Source organism: Cololabis saira, chromosome 8 (assembly GCF_033807715.1).
Source record: "Cololabis saira isolate AMF1-May2022 chromosome 8, fColSai1.1, whole genome shotgun sequence".
Taxonomy (NCBI): Eukaryota; Metazoa; Chordata; class Actinopteri; order Beloniformes; family Belonidae; genus Cololabis; species Cololabis saira.
In genome coordinates this window covers 21,785,892-21,808,135 of record NC_084594.1, presented here as the reverse complement: position 1 = coordinate 21,808,135, position 22,244 = coordinate 21,785,892, and the positions used below count along the sequence as shown (strand labels likewise).

General features: G+C 41.2%; 2 protein-coding genes across 2 annotated transcripts in view; one reads left to right on the top strand and one right to left on the bottom strand.

The window, feature by feature from the left end:
- Window positions 1-22,244, top strand: part of LOC133448565 (myosin heavy chain, fast skeletal muscle-like) — a 73,458-nt gene that overhangs the window by 8,987 nt on the left and 42,227 nt on the right. The gene's annotated exons all lie outside the window — the stretch shown is intronic.
- On the bottom strand, window positions 4,306-17,862 carry LOC133448564 (myosin heavy chain, fast skeletal muscle-like). The gene is made up of 40 exons (XM_061727218.1): window positions 17,806-17,862; window positions 17,354-17,569; window positions 16,224-16,367; window positions 15,976-16,132; window positions 15,857-15,884; window positions 15,635-15,752; window positions 15,445-15,537; window positions 15,273-15,336; window positions 15,079-15,177; window positions 14,871-14,974; window positions 14,647-14,785; window positions 14,424-14,542; window positions 14,184-14,333; window positions 13,883-14,053; window positions 13,489-13,795; window positions 13,258-13,325; window positions 13,040-13,127; window positions 12,840-12,957; window positions 12,640-12,763; window positions 12,393-12,529; window positions 10,057-10,312; window positions 9,724-9,966; window positions 9,470-9,646; window positions 9,241-9,386; window positions 8,813-8,903; window positions 8,323-8,712; window positions 8,114-8,240; window positions 7,908-8,026; window positions 7,593-7,789; window positions 7,060-7,243; window positions 6,812-6,977; window positions 6,345-6,469; window positions 5,948-6,256; window positions 5,647-5,850; window positions 5,427-5,552; window positions 5,163-5,333; window positions 4,968-5,072; window positions 4,747-4,842; window positions 4,534-4,665; window positions 4,306-4,441 (listed from the first exon to the last, which is right to left on the bottom strand). The coding sequence occupies exons 2-40, from the start codon at window positions 17,555-17,557 to the stop codon at window positions 4,421-4,423; spliced, it is 5,817 nt and encodes a 1,938-aa protein (XP_061583202.1). The 5' UTR covers window positions 17,558-17,569; window positions 17,806-17,862; the 3' UTR covers window positions 4,306-4,420.

The following is a 22,244-nucleotide window of genomic DNA, read 5'->3' as shown; positions in this document are numbered from 1 at the left end:
AGTTTCCATTTCGCTTTCTCTTCCACAGTGTTTAGCTTGTAAAGTCAGGTCGATGAATGTCAGGATGCAGAGCTGGTTTATGTCGCTGACGTCTCTTGGATCCAGCTGCGGTGTGTTCTGTCGCTGGTGTTACAGCCTAACAACAGCACTAACACTACACTAACAACCATCAGTACTCTGTTTCATATTTTATTTTCTAAACAGTAAATATGACTTCTCGGTGGCATTTTTTACGATTTTTTTTCTGAAAACCTTGAGGACACTGTGTGGATGCATTTCATACATCTCACATGTGGAACATGCAGAGACGGGGTGGCATCTCTTGTTTTAGTTGCTCAGTTAAAAGTTAAAAAAACAACAGTTCTCACAATTTAGTGAATAAACACCCAGGTTCAAATGTACCATAAATGAGGAAATGTTAATAAAAGAGGGGCGACATCCATCTGCACCCTGATGCTCAGGTCTGTGAAGATTATTTGGTTTATATTTTACTCACCTTTTGATAACAAACTGGACCTGACTGCTGGCAGGCAAGATCCTGTTGTTGCTGCCAAACAGTTTGGTCTTTGCAGGGAGATTACCTGTAGCACCCGGTCACAAACTGATACTCTGGAAACATCTGGAACTTGGAGTACGGCACCTTGGCTGGTTCAGGAAGGCCCAGAGTTTCAGTCGAGGAAGAGGATATCATTTGTTTATTGATTGAAATCAAGAGTTTGGCTCTCATATTCAGTGTCTTTGGTCTGACTTCAATGAGCGACCACAAAGTGATCTTCCATAAGTCTGATTTTTAAGATCTAAGAGCATATATTTTCCCATATTTTCGGCGCAATTAAAATCCTTAAATTTTCTCAAAAATTGTCAGTGCCCCTTAAAACTTATGTATGAAAATAGTTCTGGTCATTGATTTTGCACCTTATAATGGGGTCGCCTTATGGTCGCAAAATATAGTATTCACCAATGCTCAGGTTAATTAATCACCATCATTACTTTTCCCTCAATGACAGATTTCATATCCTGTTTGTAATAAACACGCAAATAAATTACACTCATTTGATAAAATCAGCCCAATAATGAGGTAAGTATTAAAAGTGAAACTACATGCATACGGGAACATATTCCACCATATGTGAGGATGTATGTTTTGTGAGCTGTGGAGTCACTGGAGTTTACTGCAACTCTTTGTGTACCCAGAAGTTTGACAAACATTTGTTAACAAGACTTGATTCATGGAGAAATGCAGCACATCATATCTGATTCTGGAGGCGTGACGTCAGAGGGTCAACTACCCTGTTTCATTACAAATTTCACTCAAGAACGCTGCATTTGCAAATTAGTGTGATGCAAAAATCACAAGTATTGTCTGCTGAGTTACTGGGGGGTCTGGTTTGATTTAAACCTACATGTCTGAGCATCATAAAAGTTGACTGTAAATAGACTGTGAAAGAGATGATCAGTATTTCAGAATAAAAGTCTGATCAACGTTGCAATCACTAAATAAAGGGAAAAGAAATCCAGTTTCATTATCAAACTAATGTGAATATCAAAAATGTCTCCCAGTTTAGAATGAATATTCACGTGTTTGAATCCTCTGTTTTATGAACCTCATATCTGCATGTGAAAGATGTAATTTGGTGCTTTTAAAGTGTGTTACATTTTTGATATCTTTAAAATCAATAAAGATTCAAATCATGTTAAATGACATTAAATTATTTATGTTAATTTCATGGATTAATGTTAAAAGCTAACTTCTGTTTTTTCAACGGTGGAGCCATGTTAATCTGGAGTTCCATTTAGTTCAGTGGTAACAAAGGTTACCACGACAACCATTCTACAATTCTGGACAACAAACACATCATGTACGGTTCCATATAAATACCACCGTGTAACTCTGCACAGATCTGTAGTATCTTGTACCTTCAAGACGCTGCCTGTCGCGAGCATCTCTGGTTAAAACGACGTCAACGACTCGGAAAACACCTGAGAAAACGCTTCAGAACCTCTCACAAAGATTTGATCATCTTCCTTCTGTGTTCATTGTGGAAATAGCTTTTAGAGAACGTCCAAGAAGGAACCGGGATTTGTGAGCTCTCCCAGCGATGGTTCTCAATCCCAGGTCTCAGATAATCTTGGCCAACTCCAAATGGAGGATGAAGACTGCAAAGCAGAAAATGATTTCCTGTCCGACTACAACAACAAGCTGGGCCTTAAAGTTGTAGAACTTGAGGAGGAATTGGGCAGAATGATGTTGATAAGCCAGAACATGTACTCACACAGAGCTGAACTGAAAGAGAAGGTCCAGCAGCTGCAGGAGGAAAATAAAGCCCTCAGTGAGACAAACTAAAAACTGTCCAAAATGGAGATTAACCATGACGAAAAGCAAGAACAGGCTAGATCATGGTTAAAGCTGAAGGAGGCTGTAACCCAACTGAAAACTGAAAGACAACTGTTTAGGGAAAAAGAGGAAGAGGTTACAAATGAGAATTCAATTCAATTCAATTCAATTTTATTTATATAGCGTCTAATACAACAGATGTTGTCTCTAGACGCTTTCCAGAGATCCAGAACATGAACATGAACATAAACATAAACCCCCGAGCAATTATTACATAAACAATGGCAGGTAAAAACTCCCATAGTGGGAGAAAGCCTTAAGCCAAACAGTGGCAAGGAAAAACTCTTGGGGTTTTGGGGTTGTCTTTTCTTGGGCCTTTTTGTCTTGTCATTTCCTGTTTTATTTTGAAAGAAGTAACTCTCCTCTCGTTTCAGGTCACTTGCCCTTCCTCATGTGTCACCGGTCTGATTGCCCTCCCTGATTCCTGAATGTGTTCATCTGCTCCTCATTACCCTCATGTGTTCAAATAGTCTGCATCTCCCCTGGTCTTGTGCCAGTGTGTTCGTCTTGGTTCATGTTCGTTCACATCATGTACGTCTACATAGTTTTGGATCACACTTGTTGCCACAGTTCACTAGTTTCCTCCTAGTGAGAGATTTTTTGTTTTAAGTCTTATATCCTAGTTGAACTTTCTAGTTAATTTTTGCATAGCCTTTTGTTTCCTCCATGTGGAGTGATTTTGAGTTTTGGTATTGATTAACCCTGTTTCTTCACGAAGAAGCACGTAATAGAAAATATTTCATAGCCTGCTTTTTTCTCAGCCTTTGGCTTAAACCAGAATTTCTATTAAAGACTCTGATACCCTGCATCTGCGTCCTGTGTATAAGGCTGGTTGTGACAAAACCTAACAAACGCTGATTAAATAGAAAACAGAAGAGAGGATAAGATTAAAGGTATTGTGACATGAAAAACACATTTTTCTAGATTTTTTGTGTTTTGTTGGGTGTCTTGACATCAATTACACCCAAAAAACAACAACTTTTAACATTCAGTGCGGGATTTTCCGCATAACTGTGCAAAAACGGCGCACCTGGTTTGGTGGCGGGCCGTGACGTCAGGGCCCGCTAAATCACCGCCCCCTCCACCCAGCTCCCTGTCTCCTCTCCTCTCCAGCGCATCATAAAGGCTGATTTATGGTTCCGCGTTACACCGACGCAGAACCTACGGCGTAGGGTTACGCGGCGACGCGCACCGTACGCTGAACCCTACGGCGTAGGCTCTGCGTCGATTTAACGCGGAACCATAAATCAGGCTTAACACAGAGCTGTTTAGAGCCTCTTCTGTTCTAATCACCGGAGGAGAACTGCTGAGAAGACCCGCGGCCACTGACTGGACTTAAGATAAGGAGACACTGCTGCTTGCATGCCTTTATTTTTATGATTGTTTGCTGTGGACTGTCTGCTTTGCCCTGCTGCTTTTCCGTGCATGCTTCGCCTGTCGCTCCCGGCTTAACTCTCCGACGCCACTGTGAGCGTATTGCTCGCGGGGAGCTGCGGTCCCGGTCCTCTGGTCCCGGTTGGACTTCATCCCCGGGCTGTAGTCGCCCTGTCTGGGCTGTGTGTGTCGGTGTGCGCGCGTGTGTGTGGAGACGCCGGCAGAAGTGTGTAGCGGAAGCGTTTTTCACGGCGCAAAAAAGCACTGTCATAAAAAGCCAGGAATGGAGTACTAGAGTGAAGTTTTTCTTGTTACACTCTTTTAGACACATTTGAGGGATGTTGGCCAAGACTTTTAATAGTGTTAAAAGCATGTTAAAAATGATGTCACAATACCTTTAAAATCGTCTGTATTGAATGTACAAATGTAAGCTCAAATCTATTAAGTTTGATTATTATGGATGTTTTCAAATCCTGCAATTTTGTCATAAAGAAATACATCAGTTATCAAGAAAATAAAGTCACAGACAGGAAATGTTCCAGTGAATTCCTTTTATTGGTTTAGATCACGGCATACTTAACATGCTTAAGTGAACAAGAAACAAGGAAACCATATTGTATGACTTCTTGTTACTGTTTGACTTTGAGTTCATCACTCCTCTGCTTCCCTGGTCTGAAATGGCAGGAAAGCAGTGACAACATTAATGTCGGAAAATTTCAGAACATGTCCAAATGGTAGATTAACATGAGACATTTGTTTTATACCTTGACCATTTCACGACTCTTTGCTCTAAGCTTGTTGACCTGGGACTCCGCAATGTCAGCGCGCTCCTGTGCCTCCTCCATCTCATGCTGCACCTTCCTGTACCTGGTCAGGTGAGTATTAGCCTGCTCTTCCTGTAAAGCGAGCAGAACGGAGTCAAAAAAGTAGACTCAATTACATTTTATAAATATTTGTCCTGAACGAGGTGTGCTTACGGCTTCCTCAGACTGTCGCTTGTAAGCCTTCACTTTCAGCTGCAGTTTGTCCACCAGATCCTGCAGCCTGGTGACATTCTTCTTGTCCTCCTCAGTCTGTCATGAATCCGCAATAACAGAACATTTGATGACAAGCTTCTTAAGGGTTTTTTAAAATTTACTATGCACTGTTTTCACAGTAATAGCTTTTGTCAGCGGTGGGGCTATGAATGGCAGCAGACCTGATAGCTGAGCTCCTTTACTCGTCTTTCATATTTTCGCACTCCTTTGATAGCGTCAGCCGCCCGTCTTTGTTCAGCATCAACTTCATTCTCTAGTTCCCGAACCTTGATGAAAGAAAAATACAATTATTTCTGAAAAACAGTGTTATCCTGGTTTACTAATAATATTCAAAACAGGGTGTGCGCCGTGCTTACCCTAGCCTCCAGTTTCTGTATCTGCTTCTTGCCGCCCTTCAAGGCCAGACTTTCAGCTTCATCAAGGCGGTGCTGCAGGTCCTTCACCGTCACCTCCAGGTTCTTTTTCATCCTTTCCAGATGAGCACTGGTGTCCTGCTCCTTCTTCAGCTCCTCTGCCATCATGGCAGCCTGACATTTTCACAAACGTGTTGTTTTAACAGTCATGGTATTGTATTTTTGGAAGTAATGCCTTCTGCAGGGACAAACATCAGGATGACTTACATCAGTGATGGCCTTCTTTGCCTTTTCTTCAGCATTTCTCGCTTCCTGGACAGAATCCTCCACCTCGCCTTGAATCTGAATCAAATCCGCCTCCAACTTCTTCTTGGTGTTGATGAGACTAGTGTTCTAAAACAGTTAAAAGTGTTGATTAAGTACGGCTGTTTTCTCTCACTGGGCGCTTCGACCATCCTTAGTTAAATTTCTATTTCTATTTCTGTACCTGAGAGTGCAGCAGTCCCACTCGCTCGCTGGCATCTACCAGCTCCTGTTCAGCCACTTTGCGGCTTCTGTCCGTCTGCTCCAGAGCAACTCTCAGCTCTTCAATCTCAGCAACCATGAGGTTGTTCCTGCGCTCCACCATTGCAACCTGCTCTCGCATTTCATCTTGGCCTCTGATAGCCTCATCAAGGTGCAGTTGTGCATCCTAAATAGTAAAGTAAACTAGTATTAACTGTTGAATTTGCAATGCCGTCTTCATAAAATAATTTTAACTCGCCTTTTCATTCAGTGTGCTACAGTACCTTAAGATGCCCCTGCACGTTTCTCAGCTGTTTCTGGGCCTCAACAGCCTGGCGGTTGGCGTGGCTGAGCTGGATCTCCATCTCGTTGAGGTCGCCCTCCATCTTCTTCTTGATTCTCAGAGCATCGTTCCTGCTCCGGACCTCAGCATCCAGAGTGGTCTGCATGGACTCAATCACCCTCTGGCTGTTCCTCTTGATCTGTTCCATCTCCTCGTCTTTTTCTGCGAGTTTCCTGTCGATTTCACTCTTGACTTGGGTGAGTTCGAGCTGAATGCGGAGAATCTTGGATTCTTCATGCTCCAGAGTTGCCTTGACAAATAAATAAATCACGTAGTAACAGCATCACTAACTTTGCAGCTTACTGTGTTTAATTTGAGGTACGGTCATCAATATGTACCTCTGCCTCTTCAAGAGAAGTTTGGAGCTCTGATTTCTCTGTCTCGAGGGCCTTTTTCCCTTTTTCCAGCTCATGAATGGTCTTTCCATTCTCACTGATTTGCTCAGTTAGGTCTGAGATCTCCTCTGTAACAAAGCAAAATAAGTTCAGAGTTTAATGTCTGAGCATAGTTATTTTATTGACTCCCTGTATAATAAGTTACACTTGTATTTAAGCAAAACTACTTGATTACAGTACATTAACTTAGTCATATACCAGTGGATTGAGCCTTTTGAGCCACTGGGTGGCAGACTTACCCAATTTAACTTTTCTTTCTTTATTTTTCACACACATAATATTAGAAATAGTAAAATATGATATGGCCTGAGGGCTCAAATAAAATTCAGATGTAAAATCTAACTTTTAGCAGAGTTAGACCAAAGTCGGTGCTTTCTGCAAGTTAAATGAATACATAAAACTTTTCGTACGTTGCAGGTTTTTGTTCTCCCTCTTTATTGTCTCCAGTTGGTCCAGTGCCTCTTCATATGAATTTTTCAGTTTGAACAATTCAGTGCTAAGAGAGCGAGCTTCTTTCAGGGCTCCCTCCAGTTCTGCCTGGCTTTCCTCGTATTTCTGTTTCCACTCGGCAAGAATCTTGAACCACAAAGAATATCAATGTATTTCAATAATTCATAATTCTTTGGCCTTCATTAAGTGGTAAAAATAAATACTTTACCCTGTCAAAGTTCCTCTGCTTCTTGTCAAGGTTAGCAGCCAGAGCATTAGCTCTCTCCACGTCGATCATCAGGTCCTCCACCTCACTCTGAAGTCTCTGTTTGGTCTTTTCCAGAGAGGCGCATTTGGCGTTTGTGGCCTCGATGGATTCCTCTGCGTCCTGCAGGCGCTGGGCAAGCTTTTTCCTGTGAAGGATATTCAATTTTCAATCTCATCATGTAAATACCCAAGTGCCTTGATTCTTTTTTTTTTATTATTGTGAATGTCAATTGTTTATTTTATGTCTTGTTAAATTGTTGACTGTCCATTTTTATGTCTTGTCTGTTTATTCTTTCATATAATTTTAAGTTGTGGACTGTTTATTTTTTTTCTTCTATTTTATTGCCTGTATTTTTGCACCGTGGGTCAGAGAGGACTGTAATTTCATTTGTGCTGTATGTGGAACATATAGCATATCTGACAATAAAGCTGGACTTGACTTGTGTTGCAACTTAAACATGTGACAAATGGATAAAGAAAAAGCGTAAGGCTCACTTAGCCTCCTCCAGCTCCTCAGTGCGCTGAATGGCATCAGTCTCATATTTAGCTCTCCATTGAGCCACTTCACTGTTAGCCTTGGACATGGAGCGCTGCAGCTCAGCTTTGGCCTCCTGCTCCTCCTCATACTGCTCTCTGAGCAGATCACAGTCATGGCGAGCTGACTGGACGGCGTGAGCCAGGGCGTTCTTGGCCTATCAATTAGAAGTATACATATTCTTTATTTTACTGAAGAGTATCATTTTAAGCTCTGGGATGTTTTGATGAAAATGCTGCGTTTTTATTGTACTGTAAGCATTAATGTGCACCTACTTTAACTTCCTCTTCAACATGCCTTTTAAGTTCTTCAATTTGCTGGGTGAAAGCCTGCTTGCTCCTTGTCAGCTGAGAGATCAGGGCTTCTTTCTCCTCCAGTTGGCGACTAAATTCACCTAAGTTGCAACAAAATATAGAAATATGCTTGTTGCCTTTGAATCATTAGACTGAGTTAAAAAAAAAAAATTAAAACAAAATCTTACCATTCTCAGTTTGCAGTCTTGCTCTGTGTATCCCAATGTCATTTAGTTGTCGCGTGTGCTCTTCATTCTTTGCCTTCATCTCACTCAGTTGATCCTCAAGTGTGCGGCACATTTTTTCCAAATTTGTCTAAAATTAACAAAATTTACTATTAGTGAATTAAAGGTAGAAGTAGAGCATCATGGGAGCTTAGAACTTAATCTCATTGTACCTTTGATTTGGCAACCGACTCCATATTGCTGCTGAGGTCATCAATCTCCATCCTATATTCACTCTTCTCTTTCTCCAGCTTCTGCTTGACTCTCTGCAGGTTGTCGATCTGCTCTCCCAGCTCTGCCACACTGTCCGCCTGCTTCTTGCGGAGCGCCGCAGCGGTGGCCTCATGCTGCAAGGTGGACTCTTCCAGGTCACGACGCAGCTTCTGAAACTCGGCCTCTCGCTTCTTGTTCATGTCGATCTGAGCTGCAGTCGCTCCGCCAGCTTCTTCAAGCCTCTCGCTGATCTCCTCAAGTTCCCTGGAGAGATCAGACCTCTGCTTCTCCACCTTGGCCCGAGCTGCTCGCTCAGCCTCAATCTCCTCCTCGAGCTCCTCAATACGAGCCTAATATTCAGGCATAAATAAACCAGCCACATTTCAATTATATTTGTGTATCTCAAAAACATCAGATTAATTTAAAAATACTAAAAAAAACATATCCAACCTGGAGTTCTTTTATCTTTTTCTGAAACTGAGCAGAAAGTATTTGCTCATCTTCAATTTTGCTAAGGAGCTGACTCGTTTCAAAGTCTTTTCTATGAGGAGGCAAAGATGCAAACAAAATATTAGATGCAAAGTTACATTTTACTTTAGCCTTAAAATCAGGGATGTAGTTTCCTTCCTTCTACGTCATTCTCATAATTTAGAAAATGGGGATTATGATTTCAAAAGCAGGAATATTGCATTCTTTAGCTCGTATAACGGCAGGTAAACAAGAGTTTTATTACAGCTGTGCACATAACTATTTTAAGAATTTACACTCTTTAGCCGCAAGACGATGTTATTGTTGCTGCTGTCACCTGGACAAATTCAGTTAAGTGAGACCTATATATTTAGTATTTAAAGTAAACTAAACTGAACACATGGTCTTACTTCTTTATTTTCTCGTCAGACTGCTGCTTGTCATTCTCCAGGTCCATTATGGATTCCTGGGCCAGTTTCAGATCTCCTTCAAGCTTTCTTTTAGCTCGCTCAAGATCCATGCGAAGCTTCTTTTCTTGCTCCAGTGAACCTTCAAGCTGTTTAAGGCGAGAAAAAACATTGATTTGTGTTTTTTTCCATTTGAAGAAGGCTGCAGTGATTTTCCGTTAAATATACTCACATCATCCACTTGCTGCTCCAACTTGACTTTGGATTTCGTTAGAGTGTTGACTTTGTCTTCCTCTGCTTGCAGATCATCGAGAGTCTGCTGATGGGCCTCTTGGAGGGCTTTCTTTTCTTTGGTCAGTTTAGCAATGGTCTCATCTTGGGAAGCCATTTCTTCAACCAGGTTTTTAACCTAAATTGGCAAATAAAATGCTTTTTTTTGTATACTGGAAAGAGTACATTTAACATCTCTGTGATTGATGTACAAACCTTGTTCTCAGTGGCATGTTTCTCTTTTTCCACTTTAGCCAAAGTTAGCTCCAAGTCATCGATGTCCTTCTTTAACTCAGAGCACTCATCCTCCAGCTTCCTCTTCTTCGCAGTCAGCTCTGCATTTATTTCCTCCTCGTCCTCCAGTCTCTCAGTTGTCTCTTTGAGCTTAGCCTCGAGCTGGATTTTTGCTTTAATGAGACCCTCACACCTCTCCTCTGCATCAGTGAGGTTCTCACCTTCCTAGATATACAAAGACAGAAAACAGATGTAGTCAACTGCAGCAATTCAAGTGTCTTAAAAAGCACTTTTACAGTCTGCCTTTGAACGTACCGACTGCACTTGCAGCTGCAAGTCATTCTTCTCCTGCAGCAGAGAAACCATCTTCTCCTCCAGCTCTTTCTTCTTGGCCAGAGCCTTTACTAGGTCCTGTTTGGTCTTTTCAAAGTCCTCTTTCATGTGTGCCATCTCTTTCTCAGTCTCTGCACTCTTCAGCAGAGGTTTGATCTTGAAGTACAGCTTCATCCATGGCCAGGTTTTGACATTCATGAATGCACGGATGTTGTACTGGATTGAATATATGGCCTCCCTGGAAATAACAGTTATTAGTTAAGATAGATATATTTGGATTCGGTATATATGTATTTATATGTACCTCATGTTATCAGCATTTAACAATTAGACATTTGTTTTTTGATGCAAAACACATGTGTTGTGCGTCGCCCATGTGAACTCTTGACTTATAAATGTATGAACATTTTGTGATTATGAAGACCAGTAAAGCCAGACTCGGCCCTTCTTCCTGAAGTCAGTTTTATGACCCCCTGCTGCTAACTTCTGGTTATCTCGGCCTGGCTCGAGATAGTCCGCTGCATGGCAGATCAAAGCAGGACAGCAAAACCCAGTAAACCAGGCCTCGGAGGGGGGGTGCTGCCTCTTTGAACAGACCCAAAAGCTTTAAATACCAGCAACCCCCCCAGCCTGAAACCCGCTTTAATGTGCCTCCTAAAATGGCCACCTTGCCATGAACTACAACCCCCAGCATGCCTTGCGTGGGGGGGGGGGGCGGCGCCTACAAGCGGCGCGCATCCAATCACAAACGAGGCACCGATGATGTCACCGCAGCGCGCGTAGGATCAAAACCCTGCCGCTGCTCCTTTTTTCTCTCTCTTCTCTCCAACTTCCATCGGTGAACAGCTGGATCTTTGGCTCCGGGCCAAAGGTCCCATCTCCTTTTCCTTTCCCATCTCCTTTTCTCCCCCCCGGCTGGGGGGAGGTGCTCCGTTGGACCTGCAGCCCGTTGAAGCCGCGGTCCGCGGAGCCGCTCCCATTAACTCTCGGCCCCAACTTTTCATCCGGAGCTCCGACTCCCGCTTCACGTGTCCCCGGTCCCTGGGAGCTGGAAAGGGGGGGAGAGCCGCTTCGAAGCTCGGCCCCGGCCCAGGGTGAGACCCGTTCCTCTTTTCTAACCTCTCTCTCTGCTCTTGAGCTTCACCTGAAAGGACCTGTGGCCAGCTTGCCCCGCGCAGAACCGAGACGCATCCCGCCGCCCCGTCCCGGGGCCACGCACTCACCAGCCCGACGGTAACCCGCACGTCCCAGAAGTGGACCGGCCCCGCGCGCACCCGAGACGACGTGATAGCATCCGGACCGGGGGGGAGCGCCGGCTGCTTCACTCTGTACCACCGTCCTCTCGTGATTCCAGAGTCAGGAGGAGGAACGGTAGAGGCGGGAGACCTCTTTGACTGGGGACTCCGACCAAAAGACCCGGCAGGAACCCATGATCGGCACCCGGAGACCCGAGGAGGCGTGAGGTTTTGAGACCTGGGTGTATTAGTTTAACTGGGAGTGTTTCAGAGCTAAATCTGTGTTCAGAGCTGAGATTACATCAGCATCATTATCATGACTGTTGTCATTAATTTGTAGTCACTACTTTCTGCTAGTCATTCATGTTTTAAAGCGCTGTTTTCTGTCGTAGTCACGTTTAAAACACCGGGAGTAACATCTAGATCTGCACGTGGCTTAAAGAGGGTTCCGCCATCTTTAAAATACCACAGGAGCCCCGGCTTCTTTAAACACTGCAGCCACGTTTGAACTGTAGATGTTCGTTCCGTATCATCTTTATTATTGCTTTGATTTCTTTTTTTTCATTCCATGCATTTAACTTTCATTTCATTTTTATTGATTGTTGTTTTTCCAGGTAGTTAATGGTTTTATAATACTTAAGTTCTGCCATCAGGATTTATTCGGGGTATTTATTTACATCTTTTTGATACCCGTATGTAAATAAATTCTGATTGATTTTTAATGAGTGGTTGTTGTTGTTTCATACAAGATTTGGTCACAAACTGATTGTTTAAGCAGAACCAGTGCTCGGATCTCACGCCTTCAACTGTTATTCTGTAAGTGATAGTAAGATTTGCTGTTCTGCAGGATAATTCAAATCATATGAGACTGATTTTCTGCTGTGAAGTTATCATTTACCCCTGGATTAAGGCCCCGGGGTGGTGCCCCTACGAGAATTATTATCATTTTGATAATTCAATTTGATAAATAGTCGACTTTATTAATTATTAATAATTCTTATTTTTATTCTCTAATTATCATTAGCCTTCGATAAATGATCAGCTTAGCTACCTGTGTGGCACAACACATGTGTGGAAAAATACCTGCGTTCCATCATCTTGACAAACTCGGTCCTCATGAGGAAACCTCTGCACATAGCCTGTGTCATTGTGACCAGGATAGCAAGTTTATCATCTCTCATTTCCTCAAGTGTACCAAGCAGACCGGCTTTGAAGAAAACCTAAAAAACAATGCGGTAGATAGCTGTGGGATTACTACACTGTAATTAAATCTCACTTGCACTTTTAAAACATAACTGGTTCATAAGAACCCCCTAGGAGAGCATATTACCTTTGTGTGTCCAAACCGATACTGAGTGTGGTCGACATCAATGGACCCCAAAAGTTTCTCTGAGGCTTTCTTGTTGTCAATGAACTGGCCCTCAGGAATGACACTGGCATTCAGTACTTTGTACCTGAAAGTGTACTTTTATTAGTCACGTCGATGCAAAACCAGAATGAAAATCCGAGGACAGGATCATTCACCCGTACCTCTGTTTGAAGTCACCGTATTGGATTCTGCTGGGGAAACCTTTCCTGCAGATCCTGATGCCCTCCAGCACACCGTTACACCTCAGCTGGTGGATGACCAGGAAGTTCTCCATGAGACCTTAAGGAAGTAATGAATTTAGTCTTGTGTTACTCTATACAGGTGTCTTTATGTGCATAGTTTGGTTTACTGTTAAACTTACCGGGAGTCTTTGACTCATTTGGAATCAAACAACGTACAAAATGAGGATGAGTACTCCTCAAGTTGGTCATCAGCTTGCCCAAATTCTCCTGAAATATGGATAAATTCAATAAAAGTGAGTGAAGCCTGTTATTCTAAACGTTAAAATGATTAGTTTTTAAAAAAAGATTTCCATGTTCACTATAGTGTGGTAGTGAGGCAGTAATTTGGGATTCTCACCCTGAACAGAGCAGATACTGTCTGAAACGAGCCGCCCTTCTTCTTGCCAGCTTTTTTCGAGCCCTCAGCTGTAACATTAGATTAAATATGATAATTTTTACTAATAATATTAAACTAACTCAATTTATTTTGTTTTCAAAGCTTGGTTCTAGCTCATACATGAAACAAGTGAACTAATAGCACATGCTTATCATACTATTGGTTAAAAACTAACAAACAGGAAAAAGTGACCTTCAGCAGAGGCGTGAGCTGCATAAAGGAAAGCCAACAGTTTTGCTGCAGACTTCTGGTAAAGTTGCACCACAGAGTCGTTCAGCGGGTCCTTGTTCTTGTCCAGCCAACCAGTGACATTGTAGTCGACGGTACCAGCATAGTGGACCAGTGAGAAGTGAGCTTCAGCTTTGCCTTTGGCAGGTTTGGGTTTCTGGAAGGGGGCACTTTTCCCCAGATGCTGGTCATACAGTTTACTCTTGAAGGTCGTGTCTGTTGCCTTAGGGAACATACACTCCTCTTCAAGGATGGAGAAGATGCCCATTGGCTGTCAAGAACAAATGATTATTATCCACAAACCTTAATGTTGCCAGATTGTTTTCTGTTTGTCGGTGTACATTAATGTGTGACTCACCTTCTCAATAAGCTCAATGCAAGCAGCCAAGTCCATGCCAAAGTCAATGAACTCCCAGTCTATCCCCTCCTTCTTGTACTCTTCTTGCTCGAGGACGAACATGTGATGGTTGAAGAACTGTTGCAGTTTTTCATTGGTGAAGTTGATGCACAGCTGCTCCAAGCTGTTATACTAAATAAAGATACAGTACTAAGGATCAGAAAGCTGAAAAAAACAGTTGTATCCTGTGATTCTAAAATCAAGTATGAAGCTATTAACATCAAACCGTCATAAGACTGTAGAATTGGCCACAGATACTTACATCAAAAATTTCAAAACCAGCAATGTCCAGGACACCGATAAAGAAGCTTCTGGCTTGTCTGGTATCCAGCATCTCATTGATTCTGACGACCATCCACAAGAACATTTTCTCATAGACAGACTTGCAGAGAGCCGAGACAGAGTTGTTGACCTTAAGTTAAAGATACAACGGTTGTCAGAAAACAAGTTCCAGGTGTTAAACAGGTTGAAGATCATCAAAAACTGCGTGAGAACGTCTCACCTGTGGGACAGTCTGACCCTTAGTGACAAACTCGTTTCCGACTTTCACTCTTGGGTAGCACAGGGCCTTCAGGAGGTCGGCTGAGTTCAGGCCCATCAGGTAAGCGATTTTATCCGCAACTGGAGGTAAAACAAACAAAACAATTGCATGAAATAATTTTATACAGATGAGTTGGACCCTTTATGAAACTAATGACACTGTGGAAAAGCTGAATGCAGCACACCTTCATTGCCATCAGGCTCAGCCTGCTCCTCTCTCTGCTTCTGCTTGAACTTCATGTTCCCATGATGCATCACTGCTCCAGTCAACTTGTACATGCTGATCTTCTCCTCTGCAGTGAAACCCAGGATGTCGATAGCGGTCTGTATATAATCAGAGAAAATAAATCCATTATTTTCAAGAAGTTCTCCTGCATACTGAAAAACTTGTATATTTGAAATTTCTTACATCAGTAGCGATGAATTCTTCAACGTCATCGATACTCTTGACAGAGATTTCCCCGTGACTGATCATGGGATAATCATAAGGATTTTTGGTGATCAGAAGAGCCTCTGAAAAAGGCAAAAAACCCAACTGAAAGATACTATAGATGCATGCTGTGTGGGAAGATGTCTTGCTGAAAGAAAACGGACACATTTATTAAGTAATATCAAACCTATTAGCTCAGGTTTGTGGCCTGTTTGGAGCTGATAGAAGATGTGGTAGCTCCTCTCAGCAGACAGCTGGTATGTCACTCGAGACTTCTCCAGCAGATCTAGGTGGATACAAGATATTAGCAATGCAGAAGAAAAAAATCTCTGTTTGAGCACAGTTGAATAAATGTGTAAAGAGTTTCATAACAACTCTCACATGTTTCAATATCAGCTGAGGCCAGCTTTCCAGTGGACCCAAAGTGAATCCTGATAAATTTTCCCTTTTGCAGAAGCAGAAAAACACTTGGATGAAAACTTTTCTACTGTGGATGGTTTTCACATAATAATGTAATATTTTAAATAAACAGGAAATCATTTAAATAACTTACAAAACGTGAAGAATTGTCATTCCTCACAGTCTTGGCATTACCATAAGCTTCCAGCAGTGGGTTGGCTGCAATGATTTGATCTTCCAGTGACCCCTAGAGACAACATTTATTCAGCCTGTTTATTAATCCTGTTTTATTTATTGTAAATGTAGGTGTTTTTTTATTTTCTTTAGCTGTATAATTCACTTACCTTAATTTTTCCAGAGGTAGCTTGCTGCTCTGCTTTCTTCCCAGTAGCCACTGCGATTGTCGCAAAGTACTGGATGACACGCTTGGTGTTGACAGTCTTTCCTGCACCAGATTCTCCGCTGGATTTAGAAATTTGTTCAGAAATACAGTTCAATTAAAATGTAAATTCTTGTTACATTTTATTGTTAAAAAACTTGTATGCAAAGACAATTGTGGCACTTACGTAATCAGGATTGATTGGTTTTCTCTGTCTGCAACACATCAAAGTGATGTAAATAGTTAAACGTGGATTTTGAAGTGTGGTTTCTGCATTTTTAAACAGCTCAAAAAAATAACTCTTACCTTGGAGCATGAACTGATAGGCGTTATCAGAGATGGAGAAGATATGGGGTGGAGCCTCAATCCTCTTCTTCCCCCTGTATCCTGCAACAACCGATTGATCATACACCGGCAGCCACTTGTAGGGATTGACGGTGACGCAGAACAACCCTGAGTAGGTCTGTAGAGTCAGAAAGGATCATTTGTAGTTCACGTTTTCATGCAGCCATCAAGAGTTTCAGTTGTTGATGCTCATATGAAGACAAACTCACGTAGATCATCCATGCTGCGTAACGCTCTTTGAGGTTATACAGCACAGTTGGCTCACTGAGGTGGGTCATCATGGCCATGTCCTCAATCTTGTCATACTTCGGAGGGTTCATAGGGAAGATTGCATCGTCTTTCACGGTGATAGTCTGACAGAGAGGTCAAAGAGTCAGAAACGTACAATAACTTTTCATGATATATGTCTAATGTCAGATTTTATTGTCTTATTGATGCTTATCTGAAATGAGAGGTCACTTTTATTCAGCATTGGAGTCAAATTGAATATATATTTGGAATATCTTAATGAAAAATAATAAGAAACATTTTATTTTCATTCAGAATAGCCTAGTTCTTGCCGTATAATGTTTTAAAATCAGTAAACCCTGGCTCCAAAACGTTACACATAGCCTTGTAGCTCATGTACACCTTGTACAACCTAAACATTGTTCTTTTGATGTCATAAAGGTTTAGTTTTTCTCAGTCTTCTTCAATTGGTCCCCAAAACACCTTTGCTTAAACTGACCTCACTCAACCTGTCACATGTGTCAGTTTTCAATGTGCAGAGTCCTAAAGTGACATTATTGAACATGTAGGGTCTTCCTTGTTGTTAACAACCTTGGGACACAGCGTTGCATATGTCAGTTAAGGCTTCAGCAATAAGATGTGTTTCATTTGGGGAAAAAAAGGAAAGTTCACCGGGCTTTTCTCTTCCTTCGAGGTCACAACAGCAGATCATCGTGTCCCACATATTGATTTAGTGGTGGTTTTACCTTCCCCTTTTATCTGGGGTTGGTACGCAGCACAATAAGAAGACTGGCTTGTGATCCCTTTGTGGCTCGGGGCAATGTGGTGTCCACTTTCCGGCTCAAGGGCTCAACACGGCAACCTTCAGGATGGATGCCGTCAACTCTCCCCACTACACCACAGCTGTCTCAGGAGTGCATTGGAACACCTAAGCATAACGTTTTCCTTGCATTCACCAAGTGTTTAAGGTTTGTTTCAAACAACAGTCTCCTCACTTTTAGTCTAATCTTCAAGTCACTATTCCAGATAATGTAAGGCACACCTGTTCCAATTCTAACTCCAAGTGCATTTTAGCTTTGTGAAATGTTTCATTCCTGTTCTACCTTCTCACCTTTCCACAGAGAGTGTCCACCGTGGCCTTGCCCCCCTCCTTCTTAACGAGTTTCCCCTTGAGGTACATCTCAGCAGGTTCAGTCACAAAGTAGGCCGTTTTCGCATCAAACGGGGTGTTCTGAGCTTCAAGTCGTTCCCTTTCTGGCTTGCGGAGGTAAATGGCAGCCGCGCCAAAAACCTCCATTTCCCCTTCCCCACTCATGATGACCTTTTACTGCAGGTAAGGAAGCAGGACTAGAGTAAGTCATTTTAACCTCAATTGTGTTGCCAAAATCAATAATAGGACACCGCAATCACATACATGTCCTGCCATTAAGAGCTTAAAATTAGAAACGGATTGTAAGTATGATGCCAAAAAGTTGTGATGTTTATAATAATGACCTTTTGTTTATATTAGCCGTAGTAATCCTTTTTTCCCTCCTTTAATTGGGTAACTAATTAGCCTCCTACCTTGGGAGCAGGCCAAGTGAGCAGATGATTTTCTTGCAGATTTCAATGCAGACTTCTGAAAAAAGGAAAAAAGAGAGCAGGTTCAGCTTCACATATTATACTTTGTTAATGCTGATTCTGTTCAGTAGATTGAAGTTGCTATAGCTTGATTCCTGTCATCATAGGCACTATTGTAGTATTCCATCACATCTAAACTTACCTTCCCCGGGTGGCTGTCCTCAGTAGGGGTTTGTTGTCCCTTTTATATTGCATGATGAGAGCGTGCTGCACGTGGTCTGCTGTATTAGGTCATGTTGCCTGGTGACAGGCTTGTGCAGTTGCTGTTCCCTTCATTCGTCCGATGATGCTATGTGTTTGTGCCATGGGTTTTGTGCCCAAAGAATTGGCATGTGTAGAATTCATTTGGAATTCAAATGTATTTATTTTCTTTTGTTTGTTTGTCAGTTTGTGAAATAAAATGTTTTCAACTGTAATTACCGTCACATAATTTTTTTTTCTTTTTTTTTTAACAGCTTGTGCTTTTTATTATTTTACTTCTTTTCTTATTCTTACCTATTTGTTATTATGTCTTGCCGCTTTTAATGTCAATGTAAAGCACTTTGAATTACCTTGTGTTGAATTGTGCTATATAAATAAATTTGCCTTGCCTTGCCTATTGCACTTTTGGTGTCAATTGTTCTAAAAAATGATGACATGATGAAAGCTAACTTTAAGTTAACTTATTATGTGCGTTAGTGCGTATTTGAAAATGGTGCAGATGTGACGTTGGTCTATTCTTGTTGGGTCGGTTTGTAGTTACAGACAGTCCAAAGGTGTGACTAATGCATCTTTTAAACGCAGTCTGGCACAACAGTAGCCCTTACCTCTTCTTCAGTGGGGGTTTGAAAAGTCACCGATATACAGTTTCAGAATCCTTACAGGTCAGAAATTATTAAAAAGATAAAGGAGTGCCAATGAGCTTTGATGAACCAGAAGTATTGCCAAGAGATTGCTTATCAAAAAAGTAGCAACAGCTGTTCTCATTCTTAAGTGATGCACAAGGAAGATGAGACAACCACTAAATGTCGAGCAGCTAAATACTAAAACAATGAATCACTGACAATGTATTTATACTTTGCTATTTAACAGCAAAAAAAAGTTAACTAATATTGTAAATCCTTTTAGAAAAGAACAAAGTGAATACCCTCGGTGGTTCATTTTCTTTTTCTTTTATGAAGGATGGATTGTAGTTCTTCTTTTTCTCTACATCTTTAAAAAATACATCTTTAAAAAAAAAACCTTATTAAAACATTGTCTTTCCTGTGTTTCAAAATCAGCATCTGTGTATTGTTAAGGACGTTTTAACGTTACAGGGTTTGTCATAGGTACGAAGAAGACGCTGTCTCTGATGGCAGGTTTACAAATACTTTTGCCAAGAACATGGCACATACCTGAATTCCCACGAGTGTGGTTGAATAGCCATAGAGCAGTTTCCTTTGGAAAAAGGATTAACTAACCACAGTTAATGTGAAGATGAAATTCTTAAGGCCTTACCAACAAGATATAATGAGCCTCTGTCTTCAGTGAAGATGTGATACACGATGCCTGCCCTGAAATCTTGTGTCTTATTTGGGCAAAATTCAAATATAGAACACAGCTTGTTTTGATGCTCAAGCCAAATACCGCATGCTCCAGAGGGTTATTGTGTTTTTATGGCCTTTGATGTACATCTGTCAGTCTCTTCATTTGTCAGCAGGAACTGAGCTGAGGAGGGCTGAGCAGCATGCAGATCTGTTGGGTACCTTCACTAACAATAGCGTCCATGTTTAACATTGTAAGTACTTCCTTGTGATTTTTTTTAATTTATTTTATTTTTGATACATTTATTAACTGCATTTATGATTTTGCAGCTGTAGCAGAATAATAAGGTTGAAAAAAGTGTGATTCTGATCATTAGTTACATGTTCAGGCTATTTTGATTTATATTGTTTTTTTTTCAGTAAGTACTATGATATTATACTTCAGTGATTCCAAAGAACATGTTTGTGTTTTATTTACTAATCTGTCGTTATTAATTGTCAGCGTGTTTAATGATCTATGTTCCTGTAGGTTTTCAGTGCAGGTCCAGACGTATTGTAATATGGATTGAATTCTCTAAAGACTAGCTTGGCCGTTTATATTTGTTTTATCTTTTGGCAAGGCTTTTGTTTGTTTGTTTGTTAGATCTGACTTTTTTTTTTTTTTTAATTACTTGCTCCTCTTCCCATAAAGCTAACAAGTTAGGCTGTGAGAAAGTGAGAGGAGGTGCTGACAGGCAATCTGGCTCAAACTGTCAAGTAGTCATATGTGATATTTTGGAAGTTAATGACTTCAGACAGATGAAATTAAGGTGCATCATATTACTGAACAAATTATTCTTTAGAATCTCTGAAAGTGCAACGACATGTCCTTATTCGTTTTTAATTGTTGTGCTTATCTTATACTGTTGGTTTGACGAGTTCCTGGTGGTGCTGATGACATGCAGCTTTGAGTTCAGTAATGTGGGTCATTGGTATCTTATAAACACCAGAGGGAGCCTCATGTTGCAAAGCTGCAAGTATGCTGCTTGTGTTACCAGCCTCCTAATCTTTATCACCATCCTCTGCATCCTTTACATTACATCACATCATCTGCAGGCACTGAAACGTAAACTAAGCGTCCTGCAGTCATCAGCTATTGATGCAAACACCTAATACTCATTTAGGATTATCAATTGTCTGCACAATTTGTGATGGATATCTAAAGGCTTTAGCACAACTCTTGATTGGTTTAGCTGCTATATATATATATATATATATATATATATATATATATATATATATATATATATATATATATATATATATATACATACATAATATGTATATACATACATATACATATTATTTGTGTGTGTGTGTGTGTGTGTGTGTGTGTGTGTGTGTGTGTGTGTGTGTGTGTGTGTGTGTGTGTGTGTGTGTGTGTGTGTGTGTGTGTGTGTGTGTGTGTTAACAGTATCAGAGTAAATCTACCAGCCTGAATTTCTTGGTGTAGTATTTTTGGTAGAGTGATGTCAGTTGAAGAGCCTCTATAAAAATATAGGTGCTGAACTAAGTCAATGTTTTTAAATGAAAAAGAAGAGCAATTTAGCTTCCACCTGCTACATTTTCTTTCTTGGTTTTTCTTTTCTTTGTAAAATCTTATCTTATTTGATTCTTTAAATGAATATAACAAAGTTATTATCATGTTTACAGAGAACATAATTTGATATAGAACCCAAGTTGCCGGGGACGCTGTGGTTTATTCACTTGTCCAGCAGCAGTAATTGTGCTTTTATTGTTTTGAATAATTATTCAACTTTTAGTGATGCACATTAAAGGAGCATGAGGCAGGATTGAGGCAGGATTTATGAAAAAAATTCATATACATATACGTATACATATTCATATTTTAAGTTTTCTAGTAATAATGTCAGATGAAGCGTTCCAAACCAAAAAGAATGAGCCCTCTAGTGTATCTCTCCGTTGCCTTGAACAGGCTGTGTGCTGCAAAATGTGCTGCAATTCCGGGCCGGAATTTCCCGCGCTGGGCTGCGGATGTGACGTCACATGACGCTGCATGTGCGTTCTCCCCGTTCTCCCGTGCCGGCTTCACTGTTGGCTGCAGTACCCCCGACAACCGTCGTGGTGAAGGGTGGCGCTAGAGAGTCTCATTTCTTTAAAGGAGCCTCATGCTCCTTTAAAGGAAGCATAGAAAAGGCATTTCACATAGGATGCATTGGTCTAACCAAGTGGGTTGGGTGCAGCACAGGAAAAAAGGCTGTTTATGTTTATGCCAGTTGCTAAGCAACCAAAAAGCTTTTCTGGACGTCGTTAACAGATATTAACTAGTTGGACCATGGAAGCATGGATGCTGTATATTTCTGCCTGTCAGCGAAAAGTTCAGGCTTTATTTGTATTAATCATCATCCTCTGTATCCTTTACGTTACATCATCTGCAGGCACTGATAAGTAAATTAAGCATCCTACAGTAATCGGTTATTGATGCAAACACCTCTCCCATACTCATGTAGGATTATCAATTATCTGCATACTTTATGTACCACTTACATACTTTATTTATATTAATAATGAAAATGAGACGAGCTGATCGCTCCAACGGAACATTTTAGTGCTATGTAAACACACCTGTTAAGCCCAAGTTTTCCTCAGTATTCTGCAGTAGGTTTTTAAACTCAATATTGTAGACTACTGCTCAGAAAAGTCAGACATCGCCAAAATTAGCCCATCCTTTGTTGCCTTTGTCAGGTTATCTACAATTACACACGTTAAGGAGTTAGAGAAGTTAGAGACTTTTAACATCGGTGCATGGCACAAAGCTGGCGCGTAAGCTTGCGCTTCTGTCAAATCAGCGCAGCTGTCCTATCTGAAAGACGCTTTAAA

Excerpts from the sequence above, each read along its gene's own strand:
- LOC133448564 (XM_061727218.1), bottom strand. The coding sequence starts at position 17,557 with ATGAGTGGGGAAGGGGAAATGGAGGTTTTTGGCGCGGCTGCCATTTAC. Across the intron at positions 15,885-15,975 it reads CTATCAGTTCATGCTCCAAG|ACAGAGAAAACCAATCAATC; the intron begins GTAAGAGTTATT and ends GATGTGTTGCAG. Across the intron at positions 13,796-13,882 it reads GCATTGAGCTTATTGAGAAG|CCAATGGGCATCTTCTCCAT; the intron begins GTGAGTCACACA and ends TGTTCTTGACAG.